Source organism: Myripristis murdjan, chromosome 3, assembly GCF_902150065.1.
Source record: "Myripristis murdjan chromosome 3, fMyrMur1.1, whole genome shotgun sequence".
NCBI lineage: Eukaryota > Metazoa > Chordata > Actinopteri > Holocentriformes > Holocentridae > Myripristis > Myripristis murdjan.
Genome location: NC_043982.1, coordinates 8809809 through 8836008, shown reverse-complemented (window position 1 = coordinate 8836008; position 26200 = coordinate 8809809). Strand labels below are relative to the sequence as shown.

At 41.4% G+C, this 26200-nt stretch overlaps 1 protein-coding gene across 3 annotated transcripts in view; it reads right to left on the bottom strand.

Moving 5' to 3' along the window:
• The window catches only part of dennd2b (DENN domain containing 2B), a 50048-nt gene extending 26731 nt beyond the window's left edge, over positions 1-23317 (bottom strand). The window contains exons 1-4 of one of the 3 annotated variants that reach the window (XM_030044319.1): positions 23217-23317; positions 8549-8647; positions 2884-4173; positions 1016-1158 (exon numbers count right to left, since the gene is read on the bottom strand). In XM_030044319.1, coding sequence (XP_029900179.1) covers positions 1016-1158; positions 2884-4173; positions 8549-8622 — 1507 coding nt within the window. In that variant the 5' untranslated portion in view covers positions 8623-8647; positions 23217-23317. Of the gene's footprint in view, positions 1-1015; positions 1159-2883; positions 4174-8548; positions 8648-18995; positions 19015-19159; positions 19291-23216 lie in introns of those variants that run through there. The other 2 variants (XM_030044310.1, XM_030044321.1) reach the window with 2 other exon arrangements.
• Positions 23318-26200: the final 2883 nt, after the last annotated feature.

Sequence of the window (26200 nt, the reverse complement as noted above, 5' to 3'; positions counted from 1 at the left end):
GCTGCCACTTTAAAAATAACTGAAACGTTTCTGCCCACAACTCACTTTGTGCGACCTCTCACTTTACCACTCGCCCACCCTATGAGAAGTGAAGAAAACAGTACACCAATGTGTTTGGATGCGGTTAAAGCATAAATCTTGGAGGACCTCCAGACGTTGGTGTTTTAAAAGAAACAGCAAATGACAGCCTTCAAGGCTTTTTAAAGGCAAGAGGATGTGTTTGCTCCTCTCTCAACTGGGTTTGGGAAAAGCCTCTAATACCAACTAGCAGCAGGTTGTCGTAAAGTGCAAGTTGTGTTTTGACATGTGATTGCGGCCCACACTGGGGCAGGGTGGAGTTTGGAAGGACAAGGATCATGAAGCGTCGAATTAAGCACAACGATCAAAGAGTCTATGATGACAAAGTCGCCTCATTATTGTGGATTTGCTGAGAGATCAAATAATCTTCTCCTGGCTCTGTGTCCCACACAGAACTTGCTGCACCTACCAGACTAGCCATTCTCTTATTTTTACTCATTTTGTTTTACCGTTTTAAGATTATTTTTAATATGTCATCTGGGCTACAGCTAAAAAATTGTCACATTAAGATTCTTCTAAAATCCAATAATCACAATGAAAACAGGCAGAACAAAACATAAATATATCAAATATTAAAGACTGAACTGGCTGATTCTATATTTTTTAAATTCCTGAACAAGCATTGAGCACATAAGGCCCATGTAAACACAACACTGACTACTGAAAAGTGAAAGCTTGTTTCAATCAAATAACCTTGATAGTTCCTATTGAAAAACAATTTTAAACCTACCACTGATGACTACCCACATTCATTGCCTTTGACTCACTTGCAATCATTTTCTAAAGTGCAAGTGCATGCACCTGATGATTTTTTTCAATATGCTTTGAATCAATCTGTATCCGTGAGTGACCCAGGTCAAACACAGGCCAGAATGTGATCAAGGTCAAATGGAGGCCATCTTTACTGGACTGAAAAGCAGCATGCCATTGTGCTTACCTACTATGTCCTCATAGGTATTCTCCTCTAAAGTGCTTTTGGAATTGGGCTGACTCCGTGACTCTCTGGATACGGTGCCATTCTCTGTAGGTGAGGATGGATATGAGGAGGGCAGGCTTGCATCTTCCGACTCACACGACTCCCTGGAAAGAAATGAATAAAGTCAAAACAGACTGAGATGGGGAGAGATGTTACACACACAAAATTACAGGGAGGAAGAGTCAGTAAGGGAGGTGGGGTAAGATCAGAAAGACAGAGACCAGGTGATGATACACAGGAGAAAAGTGCAGTCATGGTCTGACTAACTTGTAACATTCTCAGCTGGCCAATTACACCAAAAAAGGGTTAGACAGGTGGATTTAAAAAAAAAACAAAAACAAAAACCCATCAAAAACATGTCTCATTCCTCGGGAGCCCTAAATCTGAAGCTGCTTATTATAAAATACAGAAAAGGGAAAAGAAAAAATGGAACTGCAGCTGCAGTGAAACGCCAACCTCAAAATGCTGAGAACAACATGTGGTCCAATCGGGTCATTCCCGATGAGTCACATGTAAACATGCAAATATTTCACTAATTCTGTGTGTTATTTGCGCACTTATTTGGCCCATAGCATGTGTGTGTGTCTGTCGGTGCAGAGGAAGTTTGTTTAACTACATTAGTGGAGGGATCTATGGTCACGACGCTTCTTCAAGAGCTTGAGGTTTTTCAGCCTGGTCTGAAATTGCTTGAGCCACAGGAATGTTAAACACAGAGTCCAAGTCATTTCAGGATTTCATTCCCATTGCACATCAGGAAGATCTCCCAAGACCCCACCCTCACGCAATGGACATTTTAGTCTCAGGACTATGAATAAGGAATTAGGACGATTTAGTGGATTAGCATACTGTGGGTCTAGGCTGATACCTACACAGCTACAGAGCAGCGAAATAGTTCAGACTGTGGGATTTCACTGGCTCTGAAGCTCATTGCTGCCAGACTAAAGGAAGTCTATCGTCACCAGCAGGAAAAGTAAAAATAGATTGTTGTGATGTAGGAATATGGTAGTGCTTTAAATGTGCTAAATATACCCAGCCTTTTTCATGGGCCTCCAGGATAATAAAGAATTCACATCAAGAGTCTGAGGTACAAAAAAGTCTGTACAGTATAATAGAGTAAATTAGTAATGAAACTTATAAATAAGCTATGTGAACTGCCTGTCTGTTACCCTATAAGAGCATTGTTTTTGTTATGGAAATCCTACAATGAAATTGTTCATGATAAAGCAAATTACTAAGGAAAGATAGGATGAGAAACGCCATATAACATGATACTCTTACCAAGACGCCAAAAACACTACTCTACATTATTGGAAAATATTGAAGATTTGGGTAAATTTGACTACAGATTCATGATTGATTTCTGTTTATTATTAAATCCTAAGTAGTGTAAAACTAAGAACCAAATAACATTGCTCCACTGCTACAATCACACACTAGCTGGTAACTTATTACAGTACAACACCCACAAAGCAAACACCTCGGCTGTGATCCTTACCCTAACAACATTCTTAGGGCATACTGAAAACATTTCAAAATCCAAGACAAATGAATAATCTGTCATACACGCAGAACTCCCTTCAGGGGCCTAAACAAAATTCATAGCACCCGTGTTTTTACAGCAGAAGGCAGGTTTTACATTGTGCTGTGCAGCAACATAAATCAGCATCTCCAATTCAACATGGTGTTTGCTTTGCGGAAGAACTCAAAGGGAAGCGGACACAAATGGTTTTACTGTGTGAGGATGTAGAGGCAAAACCTACATAACAGTTCACCGTACCTGCACAGAGAAGCACCGAGGTATTTTCTCAGAAAGTAAATTATTGTCTTACCTGTCCTGGAGTCTTGCGGGGGTGCTTCCCTCAGTCTTTGCCGTCCGTGTCACGCTAGGTGCAGGGGTAGAGGGCAGGGGCGGGGGGGATTCAGAGGCTCTGTTTGGAGGTAGTCCATTGGCTGACAACACACCCTTCTGGCTTCGGTTGGCGTCATACTCAAAAGTGCGTTTGGGTTTAGGCAGAGGGTTGACTGGTGTACCCCCAGTGCTCTGTGGGCTGGCTGGCTCTGGGCTCTCAGACCTCAAGGAGCTCACACTAAACCTCTGTCTGAGTTTAGAGAGCTTATCAGACACCAAAACAGTGTCTGGTTCGGTGGCCACTGAGCAAATACTGCTGCGCTTACTGGTGCATGCACTGTCCAAGTCGTCTGTCCCACCTATCATGAAAGACCTTTGTTTTGTCTTGTCTGGACCATAGCAGTTATTCAGATAACGTGGGGGGGTTGGGGTGGGACTCTCCTTCAGGGCCTGCTCTATCTTTTGTATCCTATTGAGGACCGCCGATGTCTCCTTCCGAGCAGACAGGGAACGTGAAAATGGTCCTGAGGCCTCTGTCTTGCCCATCCTTTTCTGGAAGCGTCCCAGGCCCTCTTTGTCTGAAACTGCTTCCTCTTCCTCCGTCTCTGTGTAGGAGCACTCTGAGAATGCCGTGCTCATCCTGCGAATCCCCTTTAGGTCGAAAGTCTTCTCACTACAAGGAGAAGAGAGCATGCTGGGGCAGCCCTCGCTACCCCCTACACGCTCTGGCCTTTTTTCTAGACACAAGCTCATCCTAGGTAGAGCCACCCTCCTACATTCCCATTCTGAGATCTTTTTGCGGATAGTGGTGGGGGGAACACCCGTTACTGGACGAGTGAGAGAAAGGGTGCGCTTGTGGCCTTGGTTAGTGGAGGGTCCCAGAGAGAGCGTGCTCCAGCTCAGGGGTCTACCATTAAGTCCCTCATTCCAAGATAGATCTCCTTGATTCTGAGTGTCCTTCTGCTCCTGGTTGCCTTGGCTTTCCTGACACACCTGGACTGGAGCTGAGGGCTTGAAGATGGAGAGCTTGTTATCCAAGCAACTGATGCTCTTGGATTTGGTGAGGCGGCTGTGGGAGTCAATGTCAGATAGAGGGACCCCACTGCACAGGGTGGTGGTCTTGCCACTCCAGCCAGAATGTCCAAGGAACCTGCCGTCAGTCCTGACGTATCTGCTCTGCTTTCCAGAGTTCTCACTGTCACTGTGCAGAGGGCGCTGGCACCGCCCCTGACTGGCAGAAAGAATAGGAGGCGGGGATGTAGACTGGCACCTGAAACAGGACAGGGAGACTTGTGAATAGTACGGCATCTGTCACATCGTGGTAGTACTAACATTAACATATCCGTTCCTTGAGAAGCAAATCACATCTCAGCCCTATAAATATTAATAACTTGAAATAGGCAAGTCATAACAGCTGCTAAGAATTCCACTCAGCCCTACTACATGTACAATAACAGACACTAGGTGTGAAAAAGAAGAAAGAAAACCACCAGAATCACTTTAAATTTTTGAATTAATTTCCAAGATTAAAGGCTAAATGAAAACTTGAACCACCTCTATAAAGTAGCCCAAAGGAAAGTATTCTGTCCTTGGCAGCATGAGATCAAACCTAAGGCCAAAGCAAATACAGACTGCATTAAAATGCCCATGTGGATTTTTCACATAATTAAAACAACTTGAGAGGGATCAATGTAGACCTCACACACAAAGCGCCGTGAACCCAGCACCGCCTTACAACTGTCTTACCTGACACGGTCTCACCGCTGCTCTTTGGTCGTCAAATCTTTCTCTCTGTGTGTTTTTTCCCAGAGCTAACTGAAACACCCACGGTCACCGCTGACTTCACCACTGCTCACCACACACACAATCTCACACTGCTCCACACTGCTAACCTCATTCAAGATTTCCACAGAGAGACAAACTTTCCCCACAGATCCCTGACACCTTAATAGTCATAGTCTTTCAGGGGCTTTGTCACAACTTGGAATCTAGCTGACTCTTGCGAAAGTGAAGCGTTGGTAGATCTGATGTCATTGCCATGGTTAGAATAACAAGCGCTGGGCTGGGAGGAGGAAGCTGAGGGCTATGGACTCTGATCCAGCGATGCAGGTTGGGACAGATCTCTCTTCACACCTCTATGCCCTTCCCTGGTTTCTCTCCTCCAGGGTGGAGAGACTTACAACACGTGGGAACCTGCAAGCTTTACACAGCAGCTCTGGTCTGTTGATGATGGATGTGTCTCATCTCATTCTCCATTTATACAAATCTAGCACTTCTGGTTAACAGCTCATTCAGGCTCTGTCTGAAGACTCTCATTACATTGTGTAATGTCTGCTGACTTGCATCATTTTGATGTACAATGAATATATTTTCAACAAGACAATACTCTGATGACTGTGATTGATCAGGTTAAGATGAGGTTAAGAGACCCTCACGACCCTTGAAATAACATAATTTTGTCCATCTTGCTTCGTATTGATTAATTGGATACATTATTGGTCAGAGGGATCACACCCTACTTTGTTGTTTGATATTACATATAAATCTGTTCACTGTTAATTTAATTACTTTTTAGTTAACATCAACAACATTTTAATATTGCTTTTCCTATCACTCATTCTCATGTAAAAAAAAAAAAAAATGACACTGTATCCACTATCCAGTCAACTTGTCCTGCTGAATATTTTTTAGATGATGAATGACATTTTTTAACCATTTCTAACCGTTTCTTAAAATACAAAGAAAATCCAGCTAAGTGTTTAAGTATCCAAACAAATCGAAAGATCAAGAGAAAATCTAGATATTTTAACTGACTTCATCTTACTGTGAGCATAGCCTTTTTCTCGTATTACGACTGTGGATATGAAGTGATTTAGAGTTGAAAATGACTCAGGGCGCAGTGACTTTCGAAAGCACAGCATGCAAAGGCGTGTTCAACAAATGGTAGTAAGCAAATTCAAAATCGAAAAACAGAAGACCATTTGTGAAACTCTACAAATACACCTTCTGGTTTTATGAAGAAAATTATCTTCTGAGTACTCTCCAACATTAAACAGCTGTCCAACACATTTAAATGACATGTTGCAGTGCAGCAGACCAGTAGGGAACCATTCTAAATTGTCTGTTAAATTAAAGCAGTATTGGTTCACTGACAAAAGAAATACTAACTAAAACTCTGACAAATAGCATGGCTAATGCAGAAAGCCAGAAATGGGATGGTGTCTTTGAAGCCAGCTATTGGTGGAAATGTTGTAGTGGCAGCCAGAAAAACGAAACGCAAACTAATGCAAATGTAATGCCTGTAAAAGTGTAAATTTGTATTATTCATCTCAGTTTTAATTTTTTACATGTTGGCATTAAAGGAGGGATTTTATCCTTGTTTGGGCTTTAAGTTTTATTTTCTCATTTAAATTTGGGGAAAATAAATCAAATTCACCTCCATGCCTCCATACTGGGAGGCACTGACTACAAGCTTTCAACTAACATATCCATAATGCCACCAATATGGTACGAACAAACGTCTGTAGAGTGGCTGCAAAATATGGAGGCAGTGACAAAACCTGACCTGAGGCTGTGCTTTGGAAATGAGTAAGAGACGGCATCTATTTGTTCAGTATATCAGTGACCTATTTTTAGTGAGTGGAGAGTGGAGTTTAGAAGTCAACTGTTTGGAGTGAAATATGGCTCAACATGTGCACCGCATGGTATAATTCAGTCTGAGATAATCATTCCAGCCAGTTTGACCGAATCTTTAGCACCTTGCCAAGGAGGTGAAACCTTCAGCAAGGAGGTCACGTTTTAACCCGGTCCATCCATCTGTTTGTCTGTCAGCAGCATAACTCAAAAAATACTGGGCAGATTTGCATGAAATTTGGTGGAAAAGTTGGTAATGGGCAACCGCAGACCTTTTTGGGGCAAATCAGCCTCAAGGGGGCATGGTAACGGGCATCAGAAAACATGGCAGGGACGTTAGTTATGGGTCAGGGAGGGACTGACCAGGTGGCACTGGGCAGGACTGGGCTCCAAAAAAGCCACAGCTTCACACTTAGTTTGGGGTGGTCTGGTGGTCTGGATCAAACTTGTAAAAATAAGCCCAGCTCTGGCAGCAGACAGCCTCAGCTGGGCTTTCCACACATACAGCACTGTACACAGAGCTGTATGCCAGTGACAACCTGGTCCAGAGCTGTCACTCAGGCTCTCAAGGTATGTCAACCAGAAAAACCACTTCCTGTTTACCGACCAAGGAGGGAGCAGAATGATCAGTGCAGTATTAGATTTCACCATCGATTGGTAAACTATGCACTTTCATACCTAATCGCTGACCAGCCCTTCATTTTACATCAATGGTTTTAGCAATAGCATAAATATAATTTCCACTTTCCAAGGTAAATTAGGCAAATCTGTACATTTTTTATGTGAGCAGAAAATGCTGGCGTGACGCTCTCTGAGTTATGTCACTATGTTTTGTCATGGGCACGATGTATCATGTGCCTAAATTACCTCTTCAAAGTGACTTGTTTAGTAAACTGAGAACTTTCAAAGGGTGAACCTGCATTTGGTGAGTTTTCCCACATCCCCTACAAGTTCACTCGTGTCACAAAGTGAGGATAGAGTGCATCTGAGGTCGGTTTCTCCACCAACTGGCGCACAATGACATCAGTGCCTCTTTACTTATGGTAGAGAGATAAGATGTTTATGTGCTCACTGCCTATGTATTCAGTGCGGATGTAATTTCACCAAGCAACTGATGCCTAAAATGTTTTTATATTTTTTGCATAGTTGTGGATGCACTGGTCTCCACAACACATTTCTATCTGGGTATGAAAAGAAGTCAATGCACAAAATTTTCTTGGCTTCCTATCAAATTCATCAGGTTTTATCCATCTTGGATTAAATTCATCACAAGACCCTGAGGTGCCATACAGTCACAGTCCAAAGAATTACAAAAAGCAGCTGCCACAAGTTCATATATTTATGCCTCATGTCCTTGTTTGTCAGCACAGAAAAGTGGGCAGCAGCTGATTTTTTAGGCAACAATGCCTATCTGTCACACAGTGGCATTGCTATATAGAACAGATGTTGCTGAAACACCATTGGCAGCACTGCCTAACCATCAGCTGGCTAAAAATCAGCCATCAGACTGTCACATGGTGATGTAACTGTCAGCAGTGTGAACACAGAGTACCTTTCACTGCTGCAAAGACTTGTGACTATGTGCGATGAGAACAAACCTTTTCATGCCAGCCTCCCTGTTCCAACAAAAGGTTTTCTTCTTCAAGAAAGCGTCTGGGCGCAATCAAAATGGACAGGATGATAGGCTGTACGAATGAATTGTCTACATATCACATATCATTACCAAAGTTTGTTTTTCTTTCCCAGCAGGAGGATGTCAGCTCTCAACATGCTAACACAAACAAGCCTCAGCTCACTACTCACAGTTTACAGTTGGATGAGGCCCTACTCCAGAAAACGGGTTCTTCCTTAAAAAAGCACTGTACTTTTCCATGAGTTGAACAAAAAATAAAAATACTGCAAACTGATCATTTATGAAAAGAAACTGGTGAAACGAGCACACACTGTTGGCAACACCACTCAAAAATGCCATTCTCTTTAAATCAACAGAGCCAAAACATCAAGTCACTGACCTGTCGGGTACGTCCAGGGGAACTTTACCCCCTCCAGCATGAGGCGCAGCCTTCGAACTCTTGTTGGCAGTCATGCTTGCCTGCAAACCACCCACTCACCTAATGGAAAAACACAATGATGATCGCATTTCAGAATATGTGAAGACAAACAAAAACCTTGAACTGATGCTGCAAACTAAGACTTAGAAATGAGTATTTTTGTTAATATATTAATAGAAAAATGAGACATTAGGAATAGCTACTAGCTACTGTACAGTTCAGTGAATTGAAATACTATAATCTGCCCCCCAACATCAAACAAGAAGAACTACATCACCAACACAGAAACAGGAAAAATATTTTTGGATTAATAGACCATCTTAACAATGTTCCATGTTTGTTTAATCTCCTCAGTAAAGGACGTAATTAAAGCTATAACCAATTGAAATTGAAACCTGATGACTTTGGCGACCCCTTGAGTCCCTTTGTGGTAGTGTTTTACAGCTAGATAAAGCTAGTGAGGGTGTAAGGTTGTTTTTTGCATAACAGCTGAGGAACATATTAAGTTTGCCCAAAACAGTGGTCTCTCACATCATGCTGACTGATTTGGACCCAGAGTTCATGTCACAGTGTAAGCTTGCAACTGTGCATTCTCAGAAGTCAGATTTTGAAAGTCCATTATGCACAACTTGAAAAGAGGACACTTAAGACTCAACTGCCAAACAAGGTGGAATAAGCTCGTAATTTATCAGTCAGTCAGGTCGATGATGAGACCATGTCGACAACAAATGAATGTTTATTCCATGGTTTTTGTCAGTTGAGCCTAAATATTCGACACTTCAATCAACCCTCAATGATATTTCATGGTGCACCTTGAACATTACTATCATATATTAAAATATGAGAGCAACCATGCAGAATCAATCTGTAGAGCGCCTCACTGGATATCCCGCCTTCACTGTGTTATTTAATGGATTCAACCAATCAAATCAAACAGGCACGCCAACTCATCACACAGATTCGCCAGAGGAGTAGGCCCTATGGAACACTACATAAGCTCTCCCCAATACAAGGTCTGACAGGTCTGACATCTACATTGATAATTACAAAATATGTCCCCAGAGGCAAATCTTCAACTTAGTGGGACAGTATGCGTGGGTCTTGTCTTTCTCCCCGCAATGTATTCATAGAGATGTAAAACCCAAGTATGGAAAAAGATCTGTGTCTCAAACAATAACACTGAAAGTCAAAATACGCTACTTCCATGGTCAGATCCTGTGTGAGGTGGATTCTGCGTAGTGTTCAGTGGGTTTGACTCATCAAGCTATGGAGAGATAAAATTTGAGAGAATATACTGGTGAAACGTTCTTTTTCCATCTTTTGTATTTGTAACTTACTAACAGCTCTCTTAAACGGAAGTGCTATCTGCTCTAGATTACGGGAATAGAGAGAATATGAGAGTAGTTCCAGTCAGGGTCCCAACAAACAAGCCCTTTTTGGTTTTGTGTGGGTTTGCCCTTGTCTACACTGCCCACAATAAACCCACAGTCGCCCTGCAGGAGCTTGTTTTCTGGGGTTCCAGTTGCATACCCAAGCAAAAATCGCCCCCAGAGATGAATTCTGATTTCACTCTGGCTTACTGACATTGCCGAGAATGCCTTTTGTCTAATGAACTATAACTAACCAACAAGAGCAAAGCTATATAGACTAGATCTCCTCTTCTTGAGAGTACATTGGATGAATGATTTCGGTTTTCTGATTATTCCAGGACTGCAAGTTAAAATACACCTGTTGATGCTACACACCTAACCACCATAAGGCTACACAGCATCTGTACCTCTTTGTGCATTTGTAGTAGTATTAAGTAGTATGATGCATTAGTCTTCCTGCTTTAGCTGTGGACCTTGTTTTGTAGCCAACTAGACAAAACCACAAGGGAGTGCTAAAGCAAATGCCAAAATGGTGACAGAGAGATTTGCTTTATTGCTGTCTAGTGGCCAGCTCCAGAACAACTTGAGCCCTCTCCCACCTGTACTTGTGGACAGGTCAACACGACCACAACCCAACCTTTTACTAAACAACAGAACTTCAATAAGTTTCATTTTGTCCACTATTATTTACAGTTTATAAGTTCCACCCTCTCCAACTTAGCTGCAGCCTTTGCCTTGTTCTTCAAAAAAAATGAAAACATGGCAGTGGCCATAAACATAATCTCTTGGCTGCAAAATGAGCAGTAAGACATCAAAGGCTAACATTACATACATAAGCCAGTTCTACACATTGAAGTTTTAGACACATTGCCATGAAAAGAAATGTGATCAGCACTGACACAAAGATACACCAACAGCATGTCTGTGGCTCCACCATAACTAGCCATGCATGAAGTATGAACCAGCCCTTTATGTGGAAGCACACGCACAATAAACCTCTATCACATGCAGCAGTCCACTAGATGGCATTATCAAGTTTTCATTAATTCCATGCAGGCAAAGCACAAATAAAAACTGAAGCAATGAAGTTTTCATTCCCTGAAGCACTACAGTGTCCACTGTCAGATACATTCAATTGAGAGCACTTAATGTTCAGGAATATTTCCCAATATTAATGTAGAACAATATGGCAATTGTAATAATTTGAGCATGAGGTGTCCCACAAATACATATATTTGCTACCTTCTCAGCTTGACTCTTTTCACCTAGCTCCCTGCTGTCTTCACTAAATCATATCTATGCTCCAAACTGCATCCATATGTAGAGATGCTAGGCAGACAATAAGTTGACATGTTTCAGTTGTCTACAAAGTGTGCGGTGTTAACTGTGTTAATGGCAAAAGTGTTACCTCAGGAAAAGGAAAACATTTTATGGTAGTGTGGTGTTTGCAAAGGGTGCAGAATCTCCTCTGGGTCATGGTGCAGACCCTCTGGACAGCACCACACTCATCCAGACCCTCTATGCTGCTAAGACTGTGGATGCAAATAGCATCCATCGTTAAGTGAGTATAAGTGCAGGGCTGTGTTTGCAAGCATGTAATAATTTGGCAGTATCGATAAAGCAAAATTGGGTGGTTATTGTTCTACTGGTTGGGGATTGTGATCGTGCATTGCACAACTGTCTTGTTGGCTAACAACAAAACTTCTTTTACCACAAACTTTGGTTACCACTGCAACAGTGCTTCCTCAGATAGACTTGCTTTTAAATGAAGAGGGGAATAATTAATACAGTGAGTATGGTGCTTGCTGTTATGGACAAAGAGAGATTAACACTGTTGTTCTTGGAATTGGGAAAAGCTTTCTAAAAAACTGCATTCAGTCTTATACAAAGAAGGTGTGGTTAGATGCCTCTCAAGTGCTTACGCATTAGTTTTACCAACAGTAGCAGACACTGCACTGTTTGGACTTAATGGGTTGACCTAGGCCTATGGAGTGCTAAGTACTGCTGCCGTGGGCTATGACGGCATCAGAGACATTTGACGAGGGACGTTTGGCGAGGATCGTTTAGCAGGGACATTTGAAAAGAAACATTTAGTTGGACGCATATGTTGTATGTGTCATGGGTAAGCATGGTTTTGTGCTTGTTTCTAATTTGTGTGGAAGCTTCAGACTCTCAGGACTCCAAACAGATGTTCATGGTCTCTATCTAAGGCAAAGAAAAAAGAGCAATTGCCCTACCTCAATCAGTATTATACTGATGAGGTATCAAATTAATCATGAAATATAGTGTTGAGCAATTTCATTTGATGCAATGTCCAACAATCCCATAAAAAGACTATGGAGCAGGAAAACTGTTAACACATCTTCCCTGCCATAAACACTTCCTGGACACTTAACCTCATATTAGACCAGCACCCTCCCTTCAAACCGGAGGCCATTAGCCCTGAAAATCATTTTTTCAAATGCAGCATTGACCCTTCAAAGAATGCCGTCTATTTCCATTCTTCAGCTCAAAAAGACTGATCTGGGTTACAAGGAGGTCAAATGGAGATCCCCAGAGATCAGAGGTGGAGGATGGGAGGGTGCTTGGCAGGGTGACTTGTTTACAGGAAGTTGTTGTATGAAGAAGCCAGCCAACCAGTGGTAGAGCTGAGTCCTATAGAGACAGATGAGGAGAGAGGCAGCATTCCTGCTGTCAGCTATTTCCTGTGACAGTGGACTGGGTTGAGGAGACCGGGCATGCATTATTTTGATCAAACACAAAGACTGGTGTGGTCCTGTCTTGCTGACAGCCCTCCAGGTCTGCCCTGATTCTGTTCTTTGGGGTTCTGCAGGGAAATCTCAAGATATGGTGATCTAGACATGACAGTACAAGATCATCGATTTTTATGGTACATTAGGACAAAGTCAAGTAAGACATGAACGTTAGGGTCTTACAATTTCTGGGATGCAGTAAACATGGAAGCACAGAATTAAAGTTTAACAATGGAATTCTAACAAAAACTAGACAAAATTGCTGCAGCGTTTTGGGGGGTTGGGAGAGGCAAACAGATTTAATCAGCTACAAAATGAAATCATGTGAAAATATTCCATCGATATAAAATTCAGGCAGACTATCAGATGTCTAAAAACATAACAGTTTCTGTCTGATGCCTGCTAAAATATTCAGTGGTTTTGGTACTGTCATTCAATGTTTTCATTGACTTGTTCTTAGAGGTATACAAATACTTTCTTCTTTCACTGAAAAATCACAATAGTGCCATCATTCTGAGCACTTTTGACCAAGAAACTCAACAATGAGAGAAATGGGTCAAAGGGGTCCAAGATGGAGTTTGCAGAGTAAACACCAAGGCGTTAGCCAACTGACTTCCTGAGCTCTGATACCATCTCCTTACACAAAATCACCGGCTGTAAACAACCATTTCCAAGCAAGATCTGGAGTATCTTTGAAGTGCATTCAACCAGATTCAAGGCAAATTTTCTCTCGAGACGTCAGAGCCGGGGGCAAGTTAACCGTCAACTGTTACTCAGTAAGAGACAGCCTCTACTCAGAGTTCACGAGAAGTCAACAGCTTACCGCTCATGAGCATTCCTCACATCACTACTGATGGGCCTTGATGAAAGACTTGGCTCTGATTAGTGGTAATACTGCTAACTGTTACAGGTGAAGGCAGGTCTAAGTAAACAGGGCACAAAAGAGTGTGTGCACTCCCACTTGGAAGTTCCCAACAATCTATGGTTAGCACTTTCTTCAACTTCTGATTTAAAAACGAATTTATCTTCTGGTGAAGGCTCTAAAATTATGAAGAAAATGGCGCCAAAAAGAGGCCAGTAAATAAACCATTAATCACATCAAACATTAAATTTTAACACACTGCAATATGAAACTGTTTGTTTTCAGGATTTTTTTTTTTTTTTTTTTCATTTTCAGACAACATCCTTTCCAAAATGATGTCTGTTGTGTCTCCTCTATGAAATTCCACAAAGTCTCTTACAGAAGTCATGTTTGCAGACCCTGACAAATTTTCCATTAGATGTCAAGTGTGTTTGCACTACATAGATTCATGTGTGATGGAGCGCACTGGTCACATATTTATGTGGAATTTAACATACTGACTTAACACTGAGATCTGAGTCCACACTGCCCATTTATTCAGCACTAAACAACATTCAGAGTGCAGTTATGAGAGACAGGAGCTCATAACTTTCTTCTCACCTCCACACTTTAGTCCAGAGTTTACATGACAGCATGTAGATCCACATCCCATACAGCACAGCGTCTCCAGGCAATGAAGCGGTGTCATTGTTACCTCTAATCATGAAATACTTAACTGTAACACTAAACTGATAAATTGTCTTTATAACCGCCTTTATAATCTCTGCAGTGCTGTAATGAGACAGATCATAGTGATAGATCCAATCAAATTTTTATGATCATTAGTTTGGGGGCAGAGGGTGTGCACCTCAATGGCAGGAGACTAACACTTAGCATTTAGAGAATCCAGCCAGCCAGCATCCAGCATTCAGTAAAGATTAGAGGAAGATAGCACCACTACAGCTCAGCACAGGAAGTATAGCAAAATATAAAGGTACCAAACCAAGAAGGAAAAAAAACTAAAATCTTTAATGCATGTCCCTGACAGTCATTCAAATGTTGTAGCGTAGTCATTTCTGATTTAAGTATTTTGCTGGCTTGGCCATGTTCATGTCCAGAAGTACAAATTGATTACAAGAGAGGCATATCAATGACGCATTTTTATCTGAGCAACAAGAGCATATTCATAAAATGGGAGTGAAAGAGTGTCTCCAAGAGACTCTCCGGGCCGGAATAAAAGAGCCCTTTGTGTTCAACGCGTCCTTGGGAGAGAGACGTGGTTAAAAAGTAAGCCTTTTATCAGGAGAGTGAACCTAGCAAATGTTAGGCAAAGACTGTGTGTGTGTGTGTGTGTGTGTGTGTGTGTGTGTGTGTGTGTGTGCGCGTGTATGTGTGTTGGTCCATAAGGTAAAATATCTTGCAAAGTGAATCCGCAAGTCCTTGGTCCTGTCAGATTTGACAGATCATCTGACACACTGTTCTCCACATCACATGCAGGAATGCACTAATATTTGCCCTATCCATCAGAGCCTGGCTGCATTCAGCGCATTAAAGAATGTTTTCAAAGGGTGAAAGCACCTGGAATTCATGCCAAGAGCGTCTTTCTCATTCAACAAAGACTACATACACAGTCTCCCCGAGTTCAGCACCTGGCACATACTGTTCACTCAGAGAGTACACCACAATTTAACTTCAGAGAGTGGTGGTACTTCACGTATTTAACGACTTTGGCTGTGACTTCTGTGCGATGAGTTTCCATTAACATTGTGCGGAGCTGGGCTCAAATTTCCATAACACTCTGTGATTCAAGCAAGCAGAAAGACACAGTGGCTTCCATAAAAACAGTCTAATGCTCTAATTCTGCTCTGTCTACTACACCTCAGCTTTTCTGGCAGACATGTCCTCAGTTTCTGCTGATCAGCAACCTGACTTCAAGGTTTTTAAAACCACCCTGGAGCTTATGTGCAGCCAAAAAGCAAAGCGAAGAGGGAAGAGTGAAAATCTCTGCACATTCTCAACTCTTTCCAAACGTCACAACTCACTGGCAGACACAGCCCACATAGTGGTCCAGGCCATTGTTACAGACTCTCCAGAAAGACCATTTTTTGTCCACTGTGGACAAAAAGGGGTTTGAGGCGGCTGAATCGGACATGTTAACATAGCCTGTGAGTGTGGGAGTTGAGTTACTGCATAAATATGCTGGCAGAGGGGGGTCCAGCTCCAAACGCTTGCCCCAGTCTAACATGGTCCACACTGAAGCATTTACAGACAGACATATGAACTGTGCATGTGACATCTACAGACACACAGCCTTTTATCACAGACCAAACAGGCTATGTTGGGAGGAGCAAAAATGATAAAACTCTCTGTTGACCATGAAAGCTGGATATCACAGACCTTCAGCCTGAGTGTATGGTGCTCCATTCAAAATTAGCAGCCAATCAAAGGCAAAGCTGTACATGCTTGATGAGTGGCCACCTTTTGTCTCCTTTTGACTTGTGTTTCGGGCCAGCTATCAGCCTCCAAGAAAATGAGCCAGTACACATTTTATCAGAGGATGCATCTGCCTTTCGAGAGCAGTTAAGGCTCCGGCAGCCATCTCTTGCAGACCTCTGTGTCTTTATGTGCAAGAACACCGCTGAGGTTGGTATTACTGGTGGTTGCGCATGACTTTGCCTATACAATCCCCACAGATTCTGCCACCATAGTCCTTGCACAGTTGGCCAGGTGGAACCAATTCTAAGGGTCCTTTTTCATCTCCTCCTCTTTTTCAGCCAGTCCAGCATTTCTTCTAGGCAATCATGGCATATTTTCTCTTTGTGGAAAAGAGGGAAAAACCTTTCTGTGTAACCTAGATATGAGCATGCACAGCTGTGGACGCCGGCATGTGGAAAACAGGCTTATGTCCATCTGAGCTGCAGCAGGGGGTCTAGGATCTGTGTCACTGAGCTGACTCCTGACACACAGGCTCTCAAACTTCCAAGGAAATAAAGCAGACAAATGTAGTGTTGTTTGCCACTGTCTTATAAGCAGGATTAAACTGACACCAATACCGATACCAATGCATTGTTTACCTCTTCACAGTGCATGTCGTGTTTTTTCTTTTCTTCACTGTGGACATACTTCTCAAACTGCCTCTTTCAGGACATTATAGGTTTAAAGGTTTTGAGTAGAGTTTACTTTGGTCTCTAGATAGTCGTCATCTCTTTCTATTGCTTGTATTAGAACAATAATTAAGATTTGTCAATGAGTGGGCGCCCCTGTAGCTCCTTGCCACAGTGCACCTTTACCTTTGCTGTATAGCATTCCCTCTCTCTCTTCCCTGCCTTTCCTGTTTCTCTCTCTACTGTTACTATCAAATAAAGCAAAAAAATGCCAAAAAAAAAAAAAAAAAAAAAAAAAAAATCAGTGTGTAGTGATGGTAATTGGGAATAATGTCATAAGGGCAAACAACAAGTTCACTGAAAGTTGAAAACGAACCGAGAAATAACATCGCCTCTTTAAATTAGATGATCTGGTAAATGTGTTTGTAGGACAAGGCTTACATTCATGCGACTGTGAAAATGGTAATGCTAGATAAAGTACCTGGAACTTATTACAAGCCCTTGGTTGTTTACTTTACAAACAGGCTTTACAAAGCAAGTGAGCCTGAAGGATTTTAAGCCCTCACAGGTTTCAACAGGTGTTTAAGTGCCGAAAGCTTCACAAACACCAGGGGCAGTGTGTGTAACGCTAGATGTCAAAGCTGATAGTGCACTGCTAACACTGGAGCAGGGTTAGGCTCTGTAGCATCCTGAATAATGAAGTGCAGTACATCCAATGGCATGCTGATGCTGATAGTGATGCCATGTCATGATGTCAGTCATGTGGGCCAAGGAGGAACAATTTAGCACATGCACCTTACTGGTCATAAAGGTCATCAAGTAATGACTAAGTTACACATTTCATGTCATATAGTGATGACAGATTGTCACGATGGACGTCCAGTGTACTAAACGAGCGTGTAGGAATGCATCAGCCATTGGGAACTGAATCATGGTGATGTTTGAGTTTGGATGCTCCCACTGCAGGCGAACACAAGCAGATTTCATGCTTTTCAAAAGGAGCATTCACTTAATGGCTGATGGCCATTGTACAGCTTGGGGCTAAAGTTGAGAGTGGTGGGCTTGTGACTCGAAGAATTCAGGTTCCAGTATGGAGAAATTTGACGGACTGAAATAACAGACATTCTTCCTACCCTCGGCTAATTCTGCAAAGTCCCCTTGAGCAAAGACACTGAACTGTTCCATGGCCAATACAGACTGTTGTACCCAGAAGGCATGTGTGTTCCTGTTTGAGTGTAAAGTAAAGCACTGATTAAAAAAAAAAAAAAAAAGATTCTACCATCTATCATCCAGCTGTAAATCTACAATGTAAATAGCTAAGGTGAAATGCAATAGCAAAACGTGCATTTTGAAGCACTCTATGAATCGAAGATGCAATCTACCGTCAAATGCAACACAAAGCAAACAGGAAGACAAAACGCCGAGCTTCAATCCATCACTCACACAACACTGCAAAGCCGATAGAATTGCTCAAATTATCAGCTGGCTTTCCCACAAATGTAAGACCACCGGGGGAACAAGGGCAGCTCTTCCAATCAAAACACTGTCATCAGAGGAGGTAATGACATGTTTCCATACCGACTGAGAGGGATGGCTAGGCCAAAATAGTTTTCATTCATGGTGAAAGAGCTTGCCCTGTGCATGGTTCAAAAGTTCAATGATTTTTTTTTTCTCCTGAAAATGATGGCTACAGGGACTCACATATCAATCATGTGCTACCCTGGTTATTAATCATATTTTTCTGACAGTGACAGCTTTAAAAACATATGTCTACAGGGTCAACCTCACTCTTGTTAAGCTTGCATTCAACAGGGAACAAGAGAGGGGCCTCCACAGCTTTGTCCGGACTATCCTGTCCAGACAGAGGGAAAGGTTATTGTTAGTTCTGCACAATAGAAAGTGTATTTGGAGAAAAAACAAAAAAAAAAAAAAAAAAAGACCACTCTGAAGGTAGCATTCATAAGAAAACTGCGACATAAACACGGTTATTGTTGTTGTTATTATTATTATTAAAGGACGTAACAGGCATTTAAAGTGCAAAAAGAGAGTTATTCCCCAGTGTCCTAGCGGGATAAACCGTGACAGTCCAGTTCAGGGGTCGTTTCTGCTTCTTCTTATCTGCTGGTTTTGACTTTTTTGGGACGGTAACGGTGACTGTTCGCCTAATTACAATCCACAGAGCACTTTCACTGGCATCTGCTGCCTCTCCGCTCGCAGTTTTTTTCCTCATTCAAAGGTACCGCTGAAAAAAACACAACATACTCCTTGCCTGGTCCAATTCATCGTATAACATGTTGACCAAATATGGTCACATGGAGACCAGACTACACTTAAACGCACCTTCCTTTTTCGCCGTAACATCTCAAAGGCTCCACGGTCGCTTCGCTCGGTTTTCGACTGTGTTTTAACCGGTTTCCTCAACATGTTTCATAAAAGTTAGTGCACAAGTCGCCTTCAGTAGTTCAACAAGCATTCGGCTTCTTTTTTTTTTTTTTTTTTTTTACCTCTGAGTTTCGCCTCACATCCATGGCCATTTTCCCAGTGAGATTCACTCCCTGCGATGCACAGTCCCGTTGATCTATACCCTGTTAAACTTTGGCCGCTTTAGCCGGATACCTGCTTTTCTCAATAAACTGCGAGTCATGTCTTTCCAACCAAAAAAAAAAAAAAAAGCTGCCTCCCTCCCTGAGGTTGCTGAAGAGTCGAGGGCAGGACTTGTTTCCATGGAAACGAATTGTTTGCCCCCCACTTTTCTTGGGATTTGGCCTCGTGCCCTTCTACAGGCATTCAAGCTCCCTTGTTTATTGTCTCTGGGCAAAAATATGCATATTCAGGAGCTGAATGCTGCTTATGTTGCGATACCATGTTACCAGAACACCAGAGCTTACTCCTGCTGAATCATAAAATCCAAAGTGCCTGTTTGATTTGAATGCAAGCCTCCCAGGTACAGCAGAAGGGGTTTCTACAGACAGGACCGTCCCATATGGAAAGAATAAGGAGCACACATTGTTACTTACACATACTGTCAACAAAACATGAGAAGAAAATGTACTCCCAGCCACCAAATGTATTCTGAATTAATGCTCTGTACTTGTTCAAATACTTTTTTTTCTGTCAGTTATTGTATATTTTGACATCTCTAATCATATTCTGAAATATATGAGTATTTTTGCCATATGGGTAGGTGCTTTCCAACTTAACCACAGGCATTACCTCAAGCCAGCCACAAAAATGTAAATATTCTACCAAAATGTAATATTCCCTTAAGTTTAAGATAGCCTCAGGGAAAGAAGTCTTTTTAACTCTCTGTGTGGTTGTGAAGCATCCACTGAACCATTAAATGCATCTTTGGATTTCTGAGATGTTGGCTCATGTAAACCACATACTTGTGTGAGTGTTCCATGCATGTTAATTTGGAGGCAATTGCACAATGTAATGTCTAAAAACAGCATGTTACACAAGAGAGCGAAAAAGATGAGAAAGCCACACGTAGCCCAATTGCTGTTCCCGAGTCCCAGTGCCCAATGCAAAAGTATTGCTCCTCTATATTAAAACACATATGGGCATTTAAATGCAAAATGTAAATTACACAAATTTCTTGCAAATACCAGTGTTTGGTTTCCAGCTGTCCTTTTGATTGTTCTCACGTGTAATATCTGATAAAAAAGCAAACGTGGCATATGGTTGAAACACACACCACATCAGCGTGTAATTTATCTCCCCCATCACCTATCATTACACTGGACCGGCAAAGGGATCAGGAGCACATAAATAATCCTTCTTTGAATTGATGGTTTAAAGCCTTCCATCTGATTTGTCATGAGATAGGAGCCTCGTCACTCCATCCAGAAAATAGCTTGGCATTGTAGGTGGTGGAAATTGATAGCATAAGTTGATTCTAGCTTTGCAGCAGCTTCACAACTTAATAGACCATATAAAGGAACTTTTCAAAGGGTTTTGACCTACTGGGTTGCACTATAATTTCTAAATTAACGTCCTAGGTTCTGTTGTTACTATTGCAACGCTGCAGCAAGTGTATCGATCCAACTCACAATATATCAAACAGGCTCATTAAAATCCAAGCCAAACCTATTGTCCCTTTGTTATTCATGTTAATATTTCATCTTCCCGCTTTATGCCACACCACACGACATCTTTACACCAAATTTTTAAAGTGCTCCTCATCCATAAATCTTGCACTTCACTCACACTGCGCTCTGTTCCAGCCTGTCTCCTGGGGCTTCTTATCATCCCACAGACCTGGGAACAGGGGAAGTCACAAAACTCAGACATCCGTCATCACAGTTCGTAACATCAAGTCAGCAGGAAGCCTACAGCTCTTGCCACTGTGTAGCTTTTCACTGAGCTCGACTCTAAAGCTTTAAAAGTCTCGTAAAGAATCTCCTTCCTGAAGAGACTGTGAAGCCTCGCCGTCTGAACACAGCAGACAGACACCAGCTCTGTTTTGTGGGACGCTTTACCAAAACCTAAACCCTGCTTACATTCACGGAATCCATTCTTCTATTGACGGCGATGCCATCTGGATTTCTCATAAGAAGCTGCGTCATTCCTTACATGACTCGGGACCATTAAACAAAGCCCAAACCAAAATAAACATTAGTGCCATGCCATGTCTGCCTTCAATCATCAAATCAAATCCAATCCCTTTATCTTTGATATGTCCCTTATGCCAGACCTCAAGAAGTAATGTAGTTTCTATTAAGACTTAAATTTCAGTGTTATGACAACAGAGCCTTGATGCTGTAAATCTATAAATCTAAAAACCAGAATAATCCACTGAGGTCTTTCTCTATTTGCTATTATACACCTAATAAAGCCACATGGAGGCAACATTTGATAATGCATTGCTTATGGTCATCCACTGATTCCTTTCTAGTGAATCCAAAATCCTAAGACATTTAACAGGATCTTTCCAGCACAGTGGTGCTTTTACTGCTGGGTTACATTGCAAATATTCCTCTCTGATCATTTTTCCAGCATCGGGACATTTAAAATAGCCATAGGCCAAGGGGTCAAGGGAGCTATGGAAATTAGGGAGGACAAGCAACAGTGAACCCCATGTCAGTAGATGGTCAGAGTCATTACACAGTCATCTGCCATATTTTATCATAAAGATGTGTTTGGTAGAAAGCAATGGTGAATTTCAGAAACAGTGATTTGACTGTTTGAGGCTGTTTGAGACTGAGGGGTCTCATCAACACCCTTGTCCATGCACATGAAATACAGTTTCATAATACCGACAAAGAAGATGCAACTTGCCCAGCACAAATATGTACTATAAGAGCTTGCATACCATTCAATTGAAAAAGCCAAGTCTGTTCTGCATTATCCAAAAATAATAAAAATCCTACTGACGCTTAATTTTAAGGGAATGTTTGAATATAAATGTCTCAATTCTCATGAGATGTCGCTACATTATTGTCATTAGGAGAGGGAAAAAGGCATGTATGTTATTCTCTGTTTGATGGTTCATCATTGCAGCCAGTCACAACTGAGACCAATTTAGCTGTCTTTTGTATGCACTAACAACTCCAGACTGTGTCCATGAGTATCTATAAACTCAGCAAATTACTGACTTAATCATTCAATTAAGTTCTGTCTCTCACAGACAGGCAAAAGAGTTTATTCTGATCTGTTATGTTGTTGATGTATACCTCCATGGAGAATGAATTGGGAAAAAAATAAGAAAAAGATGCCTGATGCAGTTTTAGTCAGTGTAAACGTTGTAGCCTAGGGAGAAAGTGTTAATACTCATAACTCCACTGTTATATTCCAAGAAGTCGCATCATAACTTCTCATTTATATTACTTTTTAATTAATTTGTGATGAAGTCATTACTTGGGAATTTCTAACTTAGTAAAATGAACTGGAATGTGTCCTCATTTTCTTAATAACTGGAACCTTCCTTTGTTCACAGGAAAAAAATAGTCATCAGAAATTCTCAGAAAACTTGTCTCCCACAGACAGGAATCCACAACATATTCTCCTAATTTCAAGCACAGGACATTTTAGCTGTGGGAAAAGATTATTCCAAGGACAGATAAGATGCATTCCATCAGCCAACCTGCTATAATATGACTTTGACCATAATCAAAGAAACCTCCAGTGGTTTAATGTACAGTGGCGTATTAATTCTGAGAGAATATTTAGTTTAAGAATATAGTTGCTGTATTTAATCTAAGCCATATTTCTTGTCAGTTCCAATTGGAGCTGATTATTTAGATCAAATCCAAAGGCTGAAGCGCCCCCTGTAGGCTGTCCCTGCTCAATACAGCACTATGGCAGAACAGGGACTGCTCTGCTCCTCAGACATCAATCCTCCCAAACAGCGAATATGACAGAAAGACTTGATCAAACTTAATAAATATGAATAATGTTTGGCAATTCATCTTATTCAGCCGACTGTAAAACATGTAGGGAGATCTTTTATTTCCCCTGAACATAACTCTTTTTAGACAGGCTGCAACACATAAGTTACTTAAATTATGTTAAATTTCTGTCTATAAGGCCTTTAATTCGTTGCATGAAACTGTAACCTACCTGATTTGATGTGTTGTTGCAGCGTTTCGTCAATAATCCATTCTTGAGCAGAGACCCTGTCGCTTTCTGTCTGGGCAGCCTGAAAACTGACTTTTTTCTGCGCAAAAAAGTGCTCTCGTCTGTATAACGGCATGCAATAGGGGAAAAAAAAGAAAAGAAAAGTGGACTGCACAGGAAATGATGACGGCGTCTGTATGTAAATCATTTAAAAGCTAAAAATGATAATAACAGTAATTGCTACTTCATGATTATCAAATTGTTGCGGGGTGCCCGGTATGCAAATTACTCGCATTGACGCATCATATTTCAAGGCTGGTTTTTATTGGCTGTTCCCTTGCACTTTCCAGATGTTTTTAAGTTAAAAAAAAAAAAAAAAAAAAAAAAGGATTGGGGAAGGAGGGAAGGAGAGGAAGGAATCTTACTGGATATGGGATAAATTAGTAAGCCTAGTAGCAGTGGCATACCAGTGATCAGTTGGAGTTTTTGAATGTAGTTTTAGTCCAAGGACAGTCACTCCTATATGCTACTCCTGTAGGGACTTGTGTGCCTGTGGTCCTCTGCAGTGATGCTGTATGTAACTACATCCCCCTACTGAGCCTTTACATCTCCATTATCCTTGAGGCCCAGTCTGCGTAACCTTGATGGTGTCTAGTAAGAGAGTTTCACATAATAAATTGTCTCTGACTCTAAAATCCCTTGATACTCTTGTTATTCCGCCAAATACGGTTCCATTCTTCCTCAGTGAATAAAAGATTATATTCTTCCCCAAGACAATTTTTTTATGTGTTAGATATTTTGATTAGCTGATAAAAGAGCAAATGAAACCTACTGAATGGTATTACGGGGGAGATGGTTATGGGTGCACTCATAAAAATGTCTTAATTGTGAATCTTAATTGTAAATAGCGCCTGAGGGTGTGTTTGGGAAGATTAGTCTGAGAGGATTGCAGAGTGTCCCCCTTATAAAGGCCTAGATCTTCGAGCCCAAAGACACCTTTATTAAACCAGTCTTTTCATGGGAAGGAGGCCTTGTACATCCATAATACTAAGATTTGACCAGATGCTCGATCAGGAGATAAGATAAGAAGATTAGACTATTATTTATACAAGTATCTCTTGAAGACAGAGCAATTATGGAAGCAGAAATAATCTCATTTGTCATTGGTTAAGTTCAATTTGAATACGCGGAGCAAGGGTCTCACTGATTCAAAGCAAGGAGCTGAAGGAGCGTCTCTGGGGATAGCGGCCATTGTGCCATCTGTCTCACGCAAAAGGCTGATGGCATAAATGCTTTGGAATTGCCAAGCCCCTATTCTCATGTGGGATTGTCAGCCTTGTGAAACGCATCCCGGGACGTTTCCCACTCCAGAGACAGTTTTGAAGAGTATGAAGCAGGTACTTCAGGCTTCAGTTCCTCTTTAAAACTAAATGCCCATTGTCTCCATTCTGTATTGATGTCTTACAGTAATGATTTAACCTGTACTGAGTGCATGAAAGCTTTTGCATGTGATGTTGTGAATGCTCATGAGGGTGTCCCTCTTTCCCAGGAAAAGTCCTCTGCTGCACAGGAAGTGATGTATTTATGGTGTCAGTGGCAATAGCAGCATTTTTATGTTGCGGTTTGGTTTTTGGAATAAATATAAGAGACTAAAGTGAACATAAAAAAGCCTCAGTCTATGTGAAGTGTCTACAGTCTTTTTTTATTATTATTTTAGGACGTCGGCCCATTGCATACATAGGAACTCAGATAGGAACTCAGGTCAATGCAGTTTGAAAATGGGACAAAGTGAGGTTTAAACCATCAACCTTCTTCTCTAGAGACATCTAACTTCCCCACTGAGCTCATGTTGCTGTTGATGCAAAGTTTGGATCAAAACACCAGTTGACACATGGTATCAAGTATTTAAAAGAATCCTTGTGTTGCTATTGGTACTACCTCAATGAGGTCAGGGGAGGCCACTAATCACAAGGATGTCATATCTGAAACATTTTGAAAATGAGATATAGTGAGATTTGGACCATGAACCTTGCGCCACAGAGACACCTGACTAACCCACTGAGCTAATCTCTAATTTTCCTTCAGTTTGAGTCAACAAAATGACATGGGACAGGCTGGGACGTTATTGTCAGAATGGTGTTTGTCATGTATATGATTGACAAGTGATGGATACAAAGCAAGAGATTGGTGGTCCACACTCCTCAATGGGTTTTATAAGTCAAAACATTTTCAAACTGGAAGGGAGCTTGAATTGCACAAAGTGTCTGTGCCAGACATACAATAGCTGTCTTTGAGTGTGTAAAGTTATAGGGTCACTACAGCGCCTCCTACTGGCCAAATGCCATCAAGTCTGGCATGCAGCTCAACTTCAAATATTCACAATTGCAATGTTCATGATAAAATTCTGTAAAACAAACAAACAAACAAACCCATATATCATTCCTCTGATGTCAGGTGTATTGTCAAATATTTTGGTGAACAGAAAAATGTGTGCATACGCTGCAAATTACAGGAAGATACTGTCGTATTGTATTGTATTCTGTCACTGTATTTTGTGACAGACTTCTGAACTGACAATAGGTTGCAGTGAGGCAAACTTTTGTTACATCAGTGAATGGGCTAAAACATTTCAGCTCTCTAGGACCTGTGGTGTAATTTTAATTTTAATCAATATTGATTTAAAAAAAAAAAAAAAAAAGAAAAGAAAGAAAGAAAGAAAAAGTTAATGCTTGTAAACCAAACCCCTTTTTGCCAGTTATGACCAAATATTTTAGGATGAAGCGGACATGACCCAATCTCATGTGAAAGATATTTCATGCAAATGCCTAGATCCTGAGATCCAAACTTTTGCTTAGTTACAGCACCACCTACTGTTGAAACTGGAAGTACCTTTGGATGTTAGCTCTGATTGTGCACAAGAGGAGTTTTGCACTGAGTCAACAAACAGTTGATAAGTTACAGATGCTTTTCTGAAAGCTAGCATTTCA